General features: G+C 40.3%; 1 protein-coding gene across 1 annotated transcript in view; it reads right to left on the bottom strand.

Annotated features, from left to right (window-relative positions):
- The window catches only part of CRPPA (CDP-L-ribitol pyrophosphorylase A), a 226,894-nt gene extending 209,999 nt beyond the window's left edge, over window positions 1–16,895 (bottom strand). The window contains exons 1-2 of the mRNA XM_064487527.1: window positions 16,359–16,895; window positions 5,661–5,937 (exon numbers count right to left, since the gene is read on the bottom strand). Coding sequence (XP_064343597.1) covers window positions 5,661–5,937; window positions 16,359–16,627 — 546 coding nt within the window. The 5' untranslated portion in view covers window positions 16,628–16,895. The remainder of the gene's footprint in view (window positions 1–5,660; window positions 5,938–16,358) is intronic.
- Window positions 16,896–17,099: the final 204 nt, after the last annotated feature.

Genomic DNA, 17,099 nt, shown 5'->3' with positions numbered 1-17,099 from the left:
AAACTAAAAGCACACAAAATACATGTGTCTTATTTCCTCAGGGCTCACGTACCACACAGTCAGGTCCAGACGATCCAGTTCCCTGAACATTTAGTAGCTAGTGCTCCCCTCTCCATTTCTATTGGCTTAAATAGGCTTCGTCGTCACTCAGCCGCTTTACTATAGATCCTCTACTGGTTTCAGTTCCCTCAAACTCCTCCTTTAGTCCAGCCTCCCAACCAGGGAGACAATCGTCTTTGTCAAGTTCGAGTCGTATTATTCCCTGCTAGTGGGCAGGGTATAGCACACAATTAATTGAATCTTTGATCATATACCTGAACTCCTTCTCCAGCCCCATTCCTCTTGCCCCAGAGGTCCAGCTGGCTCAAGGCCCCAGCTATAATCCCCACTGGTGATTAGACACCATTGGTCTTTCTGGTGACCAGCCCATATCCTCAGTCATCTCCTCTTATCAGTATAAGCTCAGGTGAGATCCAAGGGGCTCATGAGAAACAAAGAGCCTCCTTTTACTTGGGAAATGCCAAGAGTTTTTTCTCCCTTCAAGGAACCAGGGACAAAAGCCAGTCAAATTCCTTATTATACAATAGAATGAAAATGCATTTAATTTGGGAATTAAGTTACAGATGATTTTTGGACAGAATACTCAGAGGAGAAAGAGGGCAGATTGCTATGCATTGAGGAGTAAATGGTAAGTGAAGAAGCAGAAGCAGTAAATGTGGCCTGTTACTGTAAGAAGCTGATTAGGGAAGAAAAGATAAAACCTCATTAGAGATGCAAAAACAGAAGGCTCAGGAAAGAAATATATGCAGTTAACTAAGTAAATGTCCTCCCTCAGGAGCAAATCTTTAGGAGGTTGCTCTGCTGATAGTCTCATTTTTAATTCAGTGCTGTTACTGGCAGTTCTTAGAGTATATGTCACAGTTAGCTTATTAGTCCTTCTGAAAAGGATTCTCCCCACTTATTTTTCACTGTTCCAACTTATTTCACTCTTTCCAACATATCCCTTATAACAATGCCCTTGTTACTGTATCTCTTGACTTATAATTATGCAGAAATATACAAGTACTTCATACTTCCAAAGGACTTTTCTTTTTAGCAATATGGTACCTTGAAAAACTTATTGTAACTTTTTTTTTAAATGCAGGAGACTTTATAAACAGATTTTTTAAAGTATGACTTACTTTCAAAAGTGCCTTTTAAGAAAGAATTTTTTTTTTTTTTTTAACAATATGACTCAAAAAGTTAGGACTAACATCATAACCAGGACTAACATCATAGCCAGAAACCAAGGAAGTAAGATGGCAGAGAAGCTTTGGGTTAAAAAGTGGCTTTAGTTTTAACAAATGAGAAGAAATGAGGAATTAGATCTCGAGCCTGTGTTACTTGGTTAGTTAGAACTGCAGCCCTCATATACAAAAAAGCTTCCATGAGAAGTTATGTACTCATTTAAAGAGTATAAAACACTACACTGAGTCAGGGAAAACAGTAAGCAAAACTGTCTGTCCTGGCTTGGGATCTGAAGGGATTGGGAGTAGTGTGCCCCAAGACATCCAAAAAATCATCTACACATCTACTTTATGTGGGTTTGAAGTTTGATTTGACACCACCATAGGATCTACAAAAATCTCATACCAAGAGGTAACAAAGTTTCTCCAAGTTAATAAAGCCCTTGGGATCCCTGAGAGATCCCACAAATTTATACATCAGAAACATACCTTCATCCTATGCCCCATGGATTCCTGCTGAGTCTTGCAAAACATGGGCTTACAATCCAAAGTACACAGGAGAGAAACAAATTATGAGTAAAAGTGAACAGAGCTGAAGAGTTGGAGGATTAAACTACCAAGAATTACTGTTAACTACAATGTATAAAATGTTTAAATACTGAAAGACAAAACATAAAAGCACAATAAGAGACTAATCACATTTGAAAAGGACCAAACAGAGCTCCTAGAAACTGATAATTAGTAAAATTAAAAAAAAAAAAAAAAAAAAAACAACTTTACCAGGAGATTAGAGCTAAAGATGAACAAAATAAAAAACTGAAATTAACCAGGAGGCAGCACAGGGGAACAAGTGAAAAATATGAGTAAGTTAAGAGACATGAGGACAGGGTAAGGCTCATCATACAGAGATACATAAGGGAAATGGGGGGGGGAAGCTGTCAGTTGGGAAATGGGGCAAGGTCAACAGTAAGATAATGGCTTAGAATTTTCTAGAATTGCTAAAAATTATAAAAGTCATAAAGGACAATAAATCCAAAGCAAAGGAAAAAAGATTCACACCTTGACATATCAGGAATATTGCACAATACCTGAAAAATATACTCTTATACACAACCAGACAGAAAAGGGAGATTACTTTCAAGGGATACAATTAGACTGGTTAGCAGACTTCTCAGAAGGTATATTAAAGTGAGGAGACAATGACATCACATATTTTCATGGTACTAGGGGAAAAAATAGCTGTACACTTAGAATGTTATGCCCTGACAAACTATCAAAAGTAGAGAGATAATCAAAGTGAAAGAAAAGAAAAAGTAAAAGTTAAAAAATTGATTAACCACTGCCCTACTGAGGTCATCTCGCTTCTATGGGACCCAAGAATTTAACACAGAGAAGAGGAAAGAACCGGAGTCCTGGTGACACTGCTGATCTCCTGTCTGCAGACAACCCTGATGTCAGCCTTAATTTTGGGCATCTTAGTCTCTTGAATAGTATGTCATCATTAATTTGGATTATTTTTAACCAAAATGTAATCAAAATTAAAGTATCTTAAGCCTGTATATCCCCCTAGAAGGCTGTCACAGTGTCTAACTTATTCAGGAAATGATTTATCTGAAAAGTACCTTTGGGTAGGGCTGGAAAATTAAGACCTAAGGAAACAAGACAATCAGCTAGGAGTCTATAAAACACAACTTAAGAGAACAAAGGAGAATGAGTTCCAAGTAATCCACAGCAAACAATTGGTGAAGTAGCTCTAAGCAAAATCACTATTTTCTTGGGATAGAATTTGATTCAGAACAGTCTTTTTCAGTTTATTGACCCGAGGTTAAAAGGATGCCAATACCTCCCACCAATTCAAGAACTTTAGCTACTAGTTCAAGTCTCAATTAACTGCCTTTTTGTTTTTATGATTAGAATTTAGAACAGTGTAGGAGAGATGGCAGGAAGTAGTGCCTGGATTTCCTGAGGCTACTGGGTCATTATTCCAAACATTCTAAGCAAATTAGAATAAGCAAAGTCAGTGTCTCCAATCGGAAACTGTGTTGTTTAAAGCAAACCTTTCCAGATTAGTAGAAACCAGCCTTTCATCGTCCTTGAGTGCTTTTACAACTCTCAAATTATAGACAACTGATAGTATGGAAAACTATTCTTGCCTATAAACTTGCCAGTAAGTTCTGCCAAGTTCAACTAGCACCCTTCCTCTGGTGGGAGAAAAAGACCAGTTTTTTCTATTTGTGAACTCATTTCAACATTCCTTTACTCCATTTAAGTTTGTGCTTCTCTGGAATTTAATGTTTGTCTGGTTCCCTCATTAATGAGGGCAGTAAAATCCTTAACATGCTCCTTATATTTGTATGAAACTACTAATTTCACACTTTTGAAAATTATCCCTTAACACCATCAAAAACAAGGCAATATTCCTTAAAAAGACGGGATTTCTCAAGTTTACTTAAACTAATGTAATCAGAAAATTTCAGGTTTCATTAAAATACAACTTGTTAGTTTTATTTAGAATGCATAATATGATTGAATCTTCTAAATTATATTCTGATTAACAAACTTAAAAGTTACAAATAGTCTAAAAGGAATTCTGACATATCTAATAAAAAGACCAACTGCTAAACATTTTAGCATTTTGTCATTCACTTTTGAAATGCTGTTCTTAGCATGTTAACTGGAGCAAAATTAATCCTTTGCCTTTCAGTCATACTACCAAAAGAATCACTTCATAAACAATCTTAGAAATTCTCAATATTCAAAAAATTTCAAATGTTTGATTTTCACAATGAGTTTAAGTGATATTTTTCCAAAAGATAAAATTATGGCTTTTTGCCTATGTTATTTGTATTATAGTACACATTACAATCTCGAAGTTCCTGCCCAAATTACATAGTCTGCTCTAGCAACTTTCACACTTGTGAGGTTTTCCTTGAGTTCTTACAAGTTATAAATCCTTTGCTCTTTTATTCCTCCTCACCACCCTTGCAACTAACCCCACTGCCTCTTCCACAATCAAGGAGCCTGGAGAAGAGGGAGACATCACAGGAAAACACAAGAGCCATTGCCCAGTTATGGTCACTAACATTCCTGAACCACAATTTTCACTACATGAAAATGCCACTTAGCCGGGGGTAGGGGGAGAGTATAGCTCAGTGGTAGAGTGCACGCTTAGCATGCACAAGGCCCTGGGTTCAATTCCCAGTACCTCCATTAAATAGATGAATAAACCTAATTACCCCCCTAAAAAAGATTAATTTTAAAAATACCACTTAGAAGTTATATTAAAGATAAGAAAAATATTTCATATCATCTATGGATTTCTCACACCGTCTAAATTTTAAAGAAATTCATGTTGTAGGAAGATGATGAAATTAGGGTCAATTTCCTGACCAGGAAAATCTAAATACATATAACTAAATAGAAATCACAGACCGTCTTTCCCAGTTGGGTGTTTTATAACTTCCTGGCCACCCAGATGGCTAGATAAGCTTAGACAACTCCTTTTTCCATTTGCATACAATCTCTGGAAGAAACTATTTCTTAGATCTTCTAATTATTCTCAAAATAATACCACTTTAAAGTACTTAGCATTCTATGTAGTTAACATATGATTTCCAATCATATGAACAATGTGACAAATTCGCATCTCTATTTTTAGAAGGAAAATGGGCTCAAATAAGTTGAGGAAGTTGGACATATTACACTACTAATGAGAAAAATGAAGAATTGGGCCAAAGTCTGTCCAACTCCACAGCCTATTTCTATTATACTATACTAAGTCTGACCCATAAATTTTCACTAATTTCCAAATTTAGACTACAAACTTAGGTTTTGTATCTATTACCTTGTTTATTGGATTTTTCCCAGTAATTTAAGGAAAACACCGATGTTGGATAGAATACAATAGGTCTTTTGCTCTCTTGTGTTTATCTTGGTGAAAGAGAAGTGAACACAAAATTGTGTCATCTTAAGACTATTCACTTCAAGGGGTGTGAAAAGCTTGCCTGGCTGTTTGTGCCAGAAGATAAACCACTTCTGAAACATTAAAACAAAATTTGAGTGAAATGAGCCAAGTTTTTTTTTTTAATCATGTCGTTCCTAGTCTTGTAAAAGATTTCTTAGGCATTTTTAGATAAAGGAATGAACTTAAATATGTAGTTAAGGACCATTCATACCCATACTCTAATGACATTATTGCATTCTTCTCCAAATAGCTCCTATTATGATAAGTAACTATGGCAAAAGAAATTCCAGAGCAGTCTCCCAATCTAGAATAGTATAAACTTCCTAAAAAATCAGTGTAACATCTTTAGATCATCATGCTCATTTTAGTTAACATGACATTTAAATATAATTCTATCAAAATCCAGCAGATGAATATTTGCTATAGTGTTTGCCCCTTTTATTCATTCTCAGAAGTATTCAAATACTCACCCCATGTTCCTTAGCAGCTGTGACAACTTTAAGGAGGACATCTTCCTCAACAAATGGTCTCACAGCGTCGTGGATGATCACTACTTCTGGCCTAGAGAGTCTGGAGTTGGGCTGACTCTCTGCCAGTGCTTTTAGTCCGTTGAAAATGGACCTGTGGCGGGTCACTCCAGCTTCAACCAGCGAGATGCGTTTATGCTGGTACCTCTGAATAATACCCTTCATTGCTTCCATGTTCCCTCCAGTTACTGCCACGACAATGTCCTTTATCCAACGTACTCTGTAAGGAAAATATGCACACGTTTAGTATTGATTGTTCTTATACAACAACTAAAGTTAAGCTAGTAACAGAAGATTGAATTATTTATGAGTACTAATAAATCCTCATAGGAAAATTAAGAACTGAAAACTAAGTCAATTGTATCCATTTTAATCAGGTCTAGTAAAGAAGTTGAAAAACAATCAGTGAATCTTTCACACTATAGATAGAAACAGATAAACTCAACTACAAATAGTATTTTGCAGTAGATAGTGTGAAAGTACATATAGTGTGAAATATACATAAGATAAGATAAATTTAACTTAAGAAATCTGATATAAGTAATTAGAACATTCATCAATAGATTGAGAGAAAATTTAACAGGGATATGCTTTTAAATTGTTTTTTTTTTCCAAGTAATTCTCTCAATTGAATAGCAAAACTTCAAATCACTTTTGAATTCCAGAAGTTTTGTCTCTTTCAAGAAGTCCACTGAGATAGCAACAAAGCTGGATAACTGAACTAAACTTAGCCTACATCAAGGTGAAATATTTCAGGTTAAATAGGGAAACTATGTTCATTATGTTTGTGTAAGTCAGGCTCAAATAAAATAGAAAACTCATCATTTAATGAAATATAAAATTAAAGGAACTCAACTGTTTAGTCCGATCAAAACAGAGCAATTTTTTTTCTGTTGTAAAACGTTTTCTTGAAGACCTGACATCCAAATACAAACAGTCCACAGCACTGAGTGGCGGCGGCTGCAGTGAAGTTGGACCAACTTCTCTCGAAGATCAGCGCTAACAGAGGCTAACGTCATTGTAGACTCAATGTTCCACAGCTCACAGGCCCAAGCTAGGAAGCCTCTGGCCCTTGATATCAGCTCTAAATAAAGGTCACTTGGCATTTTAATGGAATTCTTAGCCTGTGAGATCTTACATGTTCATTTAGACCATTAAAGGCTTGAACACATCTTTAAAGAGATCAAAGACGGGTCTGAAAATTACTGAATAATTAAATCAACTACTGATAACTATAAATAGAAAACCTGTTACTTTACTCAATAATTAACAATCCCCTACCTTCTCCTATTGAACAAACTCTTCCCATAACCCAAAATTCCTTTCTGCCTGTGGCTGCGACAAGACTAAGCTGATGAACTAAACCAAGAGCTACTTTACGGGCACACTGTCTTTTCATTTTAAGTCCATTCCTTTAACAGGTATTTACTGAGCAGTGAATAAATGATCAGAATTGAGTACACAATGGAAAGAGTCACTGCTCTCACAGAGCTTACAGATAAAACAAAGAACACCAACAAACAATTGCAAGCTGCAATCACGTGCTGTAAAGGACAAGTCCAGGCTCCAATACTGCGTGCAAGTGGAATATCTGACCAGCAGAGAGAAAGCCAAGATGCTCCCTAACGGAGCAGAGTTTAAAGGGGTGAGAGGCAGAAAGACAGGCAAAGGGGTCTGAAGGGAGTGAGAAGGGGCTGGTGTAAACAGAGGTCCTGAGGAGCTAGGAGGACACAGAGGGGAGTTCTGTGAGCAAGGAGAGGAGCCCACGAAGAGGCTGGAGGCTCAGGCAAGCGCTGGGCTGAGCTCGGCCATGGAGACCTCCCAGGCCATGTTAGGGCTAGTTTTAGTCTTTAATCCTAAAAGTAACAGGAATCATAGAAAAGCTTTGTGCTGGACACTTCTACCCACAATTAAGAATACTCACCTCCCTCAGTGTTTTAGGCACTGTTCGGGGATGTGATAGGAACTGTGGCAGGAAGTACGTAACCCCGAAATGATGTCCATCCCCTGATTCTCAAAACCTATGACTATGTAACCTTATACATTGAAGGACCTTTACATACATACTTAAGGACCCTGAGTTGGAGAAATCATCCTGGACTATCTGGGTGGATCCAGTATAGTCACAAGAGTCCCTAACAGTGAAAGAAGTGCAAAGAGCCCAAGGAGAAAAGGTGGTGGCAGCAGCAGTGGTCAGAATGACACAGGACCAGAAGTCCCAGAACGCAGGTGACCTCTGGAATCTGGGGGTTAAGTGGCTTGCCACCTGGCAAGTAAACAGACTGTCCTGAGAGCCTCCAGAAGGTGCAGCAACACTGCTCACACCTTTATTTCAGCCCAGTGAACCTGATTTTGGACTTCTGATCTCCAGAAGTGTAAGGTAATGTGTTTGTGTTGCTTTAAGTCACTTAGCTCATGGCAATATTTACAAGAGCAAGAGCAACTACGAATTTAGGAGCATGAACTTTTTGGCTAGAAGGTGGAGGACAGACTGGGCAGAGCAAAGATGCAGACAGACCAGGTAGGAGGCTGCTGCTGAAGTCTGAGCAAGACAGCGATGGCAGCCCAGCTACTAGAAGGAGCTTGCAGGTGGGATTTAAGATAAAATTAGAGATAATCATCTTCCTGAGTCTGTAAGGAAGATTTGAAAAATAAATCTTTTACCACACGATATGTGATAGTAAGTGCTTAGTCAGTCTTACCTGGGTCTTAAGCATTAGTCATATTCTAACTCCTGTGATCCTCACACTCTATTCTGCCTCCTATGAGAAACAGGTCAGCGAGATCTGACATACAAAGACATTACACCTCATTTTTCTACATACCATCTCATGCCAAAAATACTTCAAAAAATATTTTTACCATTTCCCAACAATACAGCAGTCCATCTTCCAGACCGTAGGCTCCATGACACCAAGGACAAGGTCGGTTTTGCACACTGCTTTACATCTAATACCTAGTAGGTACCTGTAACTGTTTTACTCATGATTTTGGTCTGGCTCGTCTACCAGGGTCTTACAACGTAGCCTAGTTTTAAGGATTATGAAAACACAGAAAGCTCTCTTATTTAACCTAAAGAGAGAATGAAAATCAATGAAAATGTCTTCCCTATGCAACATGGTTTGCTGTTTCATTTTGAGTTTGACTCTTTACCCTGATTTCTAGATCCTAAGGTTCCCAGGATGAACTAGATTACTTTGTCAGACATCTGGGAGAATTTTAATCACAAAGCAATGCAAGAAATGCAACGGTATTCACGGAATACCAGACAAGAGAACACTCAGTAATCCATTCAGGCAATAAAAGACTACAGAATAAGACTAAGTGTAGGTTGCTCCGTTTTGTAGCTCATCCAACCCACACTTGCATCATTGCAAATTTAACAAATGATAGAACTTACACTGTACTTACATGGTGTAGAATTTATACTGTGCCTAACAAAGTAAGTGGCAGTTCCTCAGTGTCCCCTAGATTTGGGGTTTCCCAAGATTCAGTCTCTGCTGGCACAGCTGTGACCCAGGCAGTCATTTTCATTTCCCCCACAATTTACTGCACTAGGAGCTTAGCTGTTCTCCTCCTTCTCACCTAAACCCAAAACAATCCATTCTAGATTGGTAACTTCTAAGTGGTAACTTCTAGATGATTTTTCTCAAGTGTAAACCCGAGGCCATCCCATGTGGGCTCTCGAGCAGGACCCCTCAAGATCTGACCTCAGCCCACTCCTCTCTGTATCACTTGGACTCTTCCATGCCCCTCTTACTCCAACCCCCACATTCCTTCACATCACGGTCTTCACTTACGCGGCTTCTTTTGCCTCTCAACATTATCCCTCATCCTCATCATTCCCCTTCCACACCCACTCCTGGCCACGTCCTACTTTTTCATCAACTTTCAGTTATGGCCTCCAGGAAGCTTTCCTTGACTGTCATTCTGGGTGCAGCATCCCTGATATCATCTCCCTGAGTACTGTTACTGCTAGAGAGTCTTATCAAGCATCATACTGTACTGTTTTTCTGTCTCCCTCACTAGGCTCCCAGCTCACAAAAAGTAAAGATTACATCCTACAGCTTGGCACATACTAAGCTTTCAGCGATATGAACAGTAGGAACAGCAATTAAGATGCATGGATGTTTGCTAGGGACCATGTACTGTGTAGAGCATCTGCCTGTAGTATCTTACTTAATAGTGATTCCTCAGAGATAATGTATTATCTCCATTTCACAGATGACAGAGGCAGGGAGCTACCCATGGTCACACAGCTAAGAAATGAAGGGACCTGGGTATACCCTTGTCTGACTTTGGAGCTCACACTGTTAACCTCTGTTAGTGCACTAACAACATCTGAGAGAGGTCGTAAAAACCACGAGAGAGAAAAAAAAAATAGATCAAGTCTGAATCATCATGTCTCCTTCATTCATATGTTCATTTAGTCATTCAACATCAAGGAACCATCTGTCACTTGCCAGGCATTATGCTAGACATGTGATAACAATAATGAAGACAGGCAGAAATCTTGACCTCACAGATCATGTACCAAGAAACATCTGTTAAATGAATCAATGAATAGATATGAGGAAGTTTCAACAATTAGGAATAAAAACTGCTCTTGAGTTTACAGAGAAGTTTAAAAGTAATGAAATGTATTTCAGTTTATTAATAAGACATCACACTAATTTTCTTAACATAGAGAAGTTATAAGTACATGTTCCACTAAATAAGTGGTCAGGATTTTTCTGCAAGGCAAGAGCTTAACTCGTACTCTAAGCTACTCACTTTCCATGGTCTATTGTATCAGAATAGGTTAAAAGCAACTTTCAAAGACATATTGCTTTTTTGATCAAAAAATTAAATGAAATTAAATGTTAAAATGTAGAATTAAGAAAGAGAAGGATGGGACATTGCTTGACAGAGTAGTCAAGTATCTGTCTGAATTAACGAACTCCCAAAGGAAATAACTATAAAATGATTCTCTTCTTTCCATCAAACAGAAAGCAGTCAAAGTAGATTAAATTACAGACAAACTCATGGCCTTAGACTACTGCAAATAATGGTAGGAGGCTTTAAATAGGAAAGTGTTTTAAACCAGTGTTTCTCAAACTGCAGATTTCAGGATCCATTAGAGTGTCAAGTCAATTTCCCAAGTTTAGACTAAAAGTTTTAGGTAAATAGAAGTTAGTAGAATAGTAAAATTAGAATGCATAGCAAATAAGGACAGATTGTTCATGAAATTCTCTTTCAAATATGTTATGTGTATTTAAGTATGTGTCATTAAGTCATCAGCAAAATATAATTCTTTTAACAGGTCATGATAAAAAAAAAAAAGTTCAGAGAACACTGTTTTGGACCACTCTTAAGAGATAATGGGCTTGATATGCTGTTTTGTTCAGAAACCAAGCATACATCCAGCACTTACAAGCCTTTAATAAGTACTGTTTGTATTGCAGAGGATTTATTCACATTCTTTTCTAGTTATAGAATTAAAAGCCTTTTACAGTATTAAAATTTAATAATGTAGAATCACAGGACTGAGAAAGATCTTAAGTACCTCACACAGTGCCTAGTGAGCAAATATTTGCTGAATAAATGGATCTGGTCGACCTCCTTAGCTGAAGGCAAGTCCACACTGAACCTCCTGTAGCTGGATTTTATCAAGTTCTCAGCATTTCCTTCCCAGCACATTCCATGGGCAAACACAAACCTAACCTTGAGCTCTATCACACTTACAGACATTTTAAGAAACAGAGTATCTCAGATGTTATTTTCTCCCAGGACAAATACAATTTTAAAATTTTATGTTATATTTAAATATAATTTATATTATTATGTATAATATATTTTTAAAGTAAGTGTTTCTTAAAAGGCATATTCTGCTCAGACAGTTCAAGATGACAAGTTGAAAACAGAAGATTTAAATCAATGCTTTAAAAAAAAAAAAAAAAAAGGCTGGAAAAATTAGGTTCTGTTAACACCCCTAAAAAGTGCTCTCACCCAGACTGCAAAAGTTTGGCCCCAAAGGACACTTGGCAGCGACCCCAATAGGCGTCATGGAAATTAGGCCCTGGGATTTTACTATGGCCATAGTTTATAGATTCATCCCTCTCCATACCCACCCTTGTATTTTAAAAGAAAAATACTGAATTGGCATGAAGGGGCTGGCTGATTGCCTTGACAGTGTCAAGTCTACTTTAGCCCATGAAGGCTGCCAGTGCTCAAGCCCAGGCTCCCAGTTCTGGTCTTATCTTGTGTCCTGCAGAAGCCCCAGAGGAAGGCCAATGGGAACTTAAATCTCCAATCATCTGATCGTACAAAACACAATCCTGTATTTTTTCTACAGTATAGTCCTCTTCCTTACCTTCAGTCAGATTTAACCCTTTAGTTAATGAAGCATGAAGACAAAATTGTTTTAAGTCAGATTCATATATTTGAGCAATCACTCAAAAGCACCCTAAATCCCTTTCTCTTTCTGAATCCCAAATTCAAGTACTAAAGCCTGCCAATTCCTGTCTTCCCTACTCCATTCCTGCTTTCAGTTTAATTCGAGCAATCAATGCTGCTCATTTGGATTAAACTTTATGATTTCTATTCTCTTGTTCAAACAGAACTTGCAGTGTTTTCAGAGATACAGGAAACAATCTTTATAGTATACAAGAAAAATTAAAGAGGATGAAAACATTCAGAATACCAATAAGCCAGAAGTTATTAGGTTGAAAGACACCATGGAATCTTAAATAGTTACTAAAATGGACTTTCATGGATTTTCCAAATGGTAAGAAAGCAACCCAATTTCAATCATAACAATCCAGGTTTTCCATAATGAACATACAAATTGACAAAATGGATTTTTTTCTTTCATCTGAAGTCAAGGAGACTAACTCACATTAACCCCACTAAAAAAGGACTGAAACATGAATTTGAAAGCCAACATATTAATGTACCATGATGTGTACATTAATGCTTTTTATGACTGCAACAGCACATTTTTTTCCTACAGAAGATTTATATGGGAAGCCAATTTACAATAATGGTTTCTGATGAGCGTGGAAACTTATCAAGGAACATCTTAAGCAGAGTCCTCAAGAACTGAGAAGCCTCATGAGCTATGGAAAGGGCTGTGCCAGACCTTGTTCAACTCTATTGTCAGGAATTCCCACCCAGCCCACCACCACTAATCTGCATAAGCATGGCCAGTGTTAGCCCTTCTCATTTGCTTTCCTCATAGCTGTGATTTCAGTCTATTTAACTATTCCAGGTTAACCAACTCTCCTTAATAAGACTTTCTTTCCTTGGATAGTTGAAACCAGAGATTTGATTGCTAGCAAGAATTTTCACTTTCTACTTCAGACCTGTACAGTAACATCTATATACGAGTTGATCAATTGTAAGTGGATTTTTATAACTTCACTGCCACTTTTATGCCCCTGACAATAATACCATTCACCCATGATTTCTTAGTGCAACATTTCCTTTTAGAAACTCAGGTCATAAACAGTTATGTAAGGGATTAATACCCTTGATCTCAGTTTTGTTAGCAAAATGAGAAAAATCAAAGTTCTCTTCAAGTTAACAATCTGTGGTTCAATTTATATTTTAATTCTCTCAAAAAGGCCAAAATGAAACTTTCAAACTTCTACCAAGGTTTTTAATCAACTTCTGAAAGACCTTAGTTGGTAGTACAATCCATAAATTATTCATGCTTGACCCTTTTAGTATAATGCCTATAATGCACAGATCAAGTTACATGAACTCAATGTGTTGGAATTTCAACATGTAAACATATTCTACACATAAGACTAACTAACATATACCCACAATTTTCATAGACTTTATGCCTCCATTTGTCCAGTTAAAGCCTTTCACCAACATGTCTCAGATTTGTGAAGGTTCAGAGATTCTTTTGAATTTCATTTAATCTGATAATTAGCATAAGAAATTTCAGAAGCACACAAGTGGAACATAGCTGAAAAATATGTATTTTTCTAATTTCAACCAAAAAAAGCAATGTGAAGTCCCAGGCAACTCAGAAGACAGACTTTCAATGTCCCTTCCAACTTCTGAATTATGGAAAGACAGGTGCTTTAATACGTAGCATGTTTCAAAAAGAAAATACTTCCTTGAGTTTATCTTAGGAGCTAAGGCTCTCATTCCAAAGTGGCATCACGCTCTTCATTTCTGTATTGTCCTGGGACACTCCACTGGGCCACTGTCTGGGCTGGTTCTGAGCCAGAGGAGAAGCCTCCAGCGTTCTGACAGTGCTCTGGGAGTCTAACTCTTCTTTTTAGGTTTCAACCAGTTGTCTTTGGAACTGTGCACAGCTCCCCTCTGTCTACCCTACCTTCAGAGGAATCTTGTACTCAATTCCTGAACCTTTCCAAGGTTCTATGACTTGAGTCAACTTGCTTTTTTCACAGCTATTCTACCTGAGGACGTGTATTTCTGCTTTCTTGGGCCTGTTAAACCTGACTGGCTACCACTCCGCTATCTCTTTCTTCCAGAGTTTTGCTGTCTCTTATCTGCTTCACCTCATTTTGCTTTTTTGTTTCCCTTGGGAGGATATACACTTGTACTTGCTTTGGGTAGCTTAAATCAAAGAGCAGAAATAAACGTTTAAAAGGCATTGTTTAACTAAAAGCCAAATTGGTCATGGTTTCCTTACATTTTCCTATCCCAATTTTGGGCCACACTTCAGGGGTGACCTCCTTCCCTCTAAGCCCTGATTAGTTTCTGTTACTTTAGTTCCAAGTTCCAAACGACAAGAACCTGCATGATGTGTCTTTTGGGATGAAATGAGCTAGGCCTTTTAGCACCATGTGCTAGGACAACCATCAGCAGTCCACGAAGCCCATCCTTTACCGAAAGAGAATGCTTTCATTTGGCAAATAGCTAAAAAGCACCCATACATATACCCCTGCAATGCAAGGTTTCCAAGGCTTTCCTCAGACTCACTCCAAAATAATCATATTGCACAAGTTCAGGGACTGTAATAGTAACAAAGAATAATTCGTGAAGTACTTCCAGATAGAGTTTTTGACTACTTACTATTGCTATTAGAACTTTAGTACTGCTGGTCAGTTAAATAAAAATAGGAAGTATTCTATCTTTTCCATGAACAAGGCCTTTCCAGAACATTCTTTTACTTTAAAAGTGAGATTTTTTTTTAATATCCACTGATCTCCTGCTGCCTCAGAAGAGGCAAAAAAAAAAAAAAACCAAATACATAAGTTTTTTCTCCCTAGGAAGGAAAATTAAACGTAAAAACGACTATACTTCTTTACATCTAATCACTTAGACAAAGATACTGCTGGCCAAGATCCACTGTGTCCCATAGTATTACCTGCAGAAATGAGCTGTGTTGTCACAATGTCTGTGGCACTGAGTATTGTAGGAGCAAGAAACAATGGTTTCAAGGACTTTCAACACACAAACATACACACACACTCAGAGAAATGGAAGACCACACAAGTAAAAACACCCGGAATTGCTTCAATGTTTGAGTTTCAGGCGTAACCAGCCTGTTAAGAATCAAGGGTGACCATGGCACTTGACGCTTCCATTTTCCAAATGACAATATTCAGAAAGTAAAATAACCACATGTGAATCATCTGGGCCCTTTGGCTTCTGGGGTGTGTGAAAGCATGATGAGTGGAAGGAGGACCTTTGTGGATAACACGCTACTGTCTTCTGACTAGAACCTCATTAGCCTCGTCTTCACTGAAGCCTCGTAATGCTGACGGTTCACTTCAATCCAAGACTCAACGTACTACCACAGCTCTACACTGGCTTCGAGAAGTTTCAAGACCGTAGCGACACTTACGTGGACCTCGGTAATCCCCCTGGATCCGCACCCCTCCAGCCTCACCCCACGCTCCACCACTTTACATGAAAACAAGATAAAACAGCATGCCCTTCCTTTTCACTTCCTGGGCTCCTCACTACTGCTCCCCTAGCCCTCCTTATCCCGTTTTCTCTCCCTCCATTCCCCAGCTAGCCTCTTTTCTAACGAGATTAAGTATTGGCCTCGATTTCAGAATGCAGTTCCCGTAAATCCCTTTCCATCTTTGAAAGGTTTAGACTAAATGCTGTTCCTTGGTCCACCTTGAATACCTAGTAACCGACGCAGTCTGAATCATATGAGGTACTCAGTTACTATTTATTAATAACTGAAAAAATGACTAAAGGCCCATAAACTAAAGTCTCAAGCAAAATGCATGACCCACACATGCGCAGAAACCAAGAGTGAAGAATGAGCGTGAGGGAGTGAGTGAGAAAAAATGAGAGACACAGAATAAAAGGCAGGCAGGCAGGGACAGGAGGCTCCTGGAGCAGCTGCTCATCAGGCCCGCTGGGGCCACGTTAGCACTAAGCGTCCCTCGGCCCCAACCCAGGCGCCCGTCAGGGCGGCTCCACAGGCCGGCGGCGTGGGCTGTACAGGGCTCAGCGGAGCTCCCCTCCTGTGAAGCGCCGGCGGGCGGGGAGCCCGAGCCCGAGTGACCGAGCGGCTGCAGTCCGGCCCCGCAGGCGGCCGAGAGCAGGCGCCCGCGCGAGCAGCCGCAGGAGCAGGTGGCGCGGGCCGCCCTGGGCGGGAGGACGGGGGGCGGGGAGCGGCGGGCCGGGGGCCGCGGGGCGCGCCTGGCGCCGCATTACCTCTCCAGCGCCTGCAGGGTGTAGCTGATGAGCGGCCTCTCCAGGATGGGGCAGAACTGCTTCGGGGTGGGGACGCCCATCCTCTCGCCGCTCCCGCCCGCCGGCAACACGGCCGCCACAGCCGGCGCGCAGCACCCGCCTTCGGCCTGGGCCTGGGCCTGGGCCCCGCTCAGCAAGGAGGCCCAGGCCGCCTGGAGCGCGCCGCCCAAGCCGCGTAGGCGAGGCCCAGGCTCCGCCGGCCCGGAGCCGCCAGGCGTCCCCGACTCCATGGCGGCGGGCCCCGCTCGCCGCGGGCCACAGAGCCCCGCGTCTGCCTGGACCCTCGGCCGGGATCTCGGGGCGAAGGGCGGGCGAGGGCAGGGGCGCAGAGCGCGCAGACGGCGCCCACCGGAGCCGCGCCCGCCGGGCGCTTGCCGCTCCTCAGGGGACGAACCGGCTGCCGGGCTTCCCTCTCGGCGTGTCTCCGGCCTCTGCCCAGAGCCCAGCGCCCCCGGCAGGCCTGAGTTCCTGGGCTCCGGGCTTCTCCTTTTGCAGGCCTAGCTGCCACCGCAGGTGGAAGTGCCCGCCCTCCCTTTATACCTAAGGGTCTCGTTAAACCTAACAGCTGTACGCAGTTAGTAGAGGTCAGAACTCCCTCCCATCCCTCTCCCCTTGAAGAGATTTCAGAGAGATTTGGATGCACGTCACGGGATGGGATGGAGAGATGTAGACCTCGATTATCTGACTTTCATTAAACTCGTG

The sequence above is a fragment of the Camelus dromedarius genome, chromosome 7 (assembly GCF_036321535.1).
Source record: "Camelus dromedarius isolate mCamDro1 chromosome 7, mCamDro1.pat, whole genome shotgun sequence".
NCBI lineage: Eukaryota > Metazoa > Chordata > Mammalia > Artiodactyla > Camelidae > Camelus > Camelus dromedarius.
The sequence above is the reverse complement of the archived record's forward strand: the minus strand, read 5'-3'. Positions and strand labels throughout refer to the sequence as shown.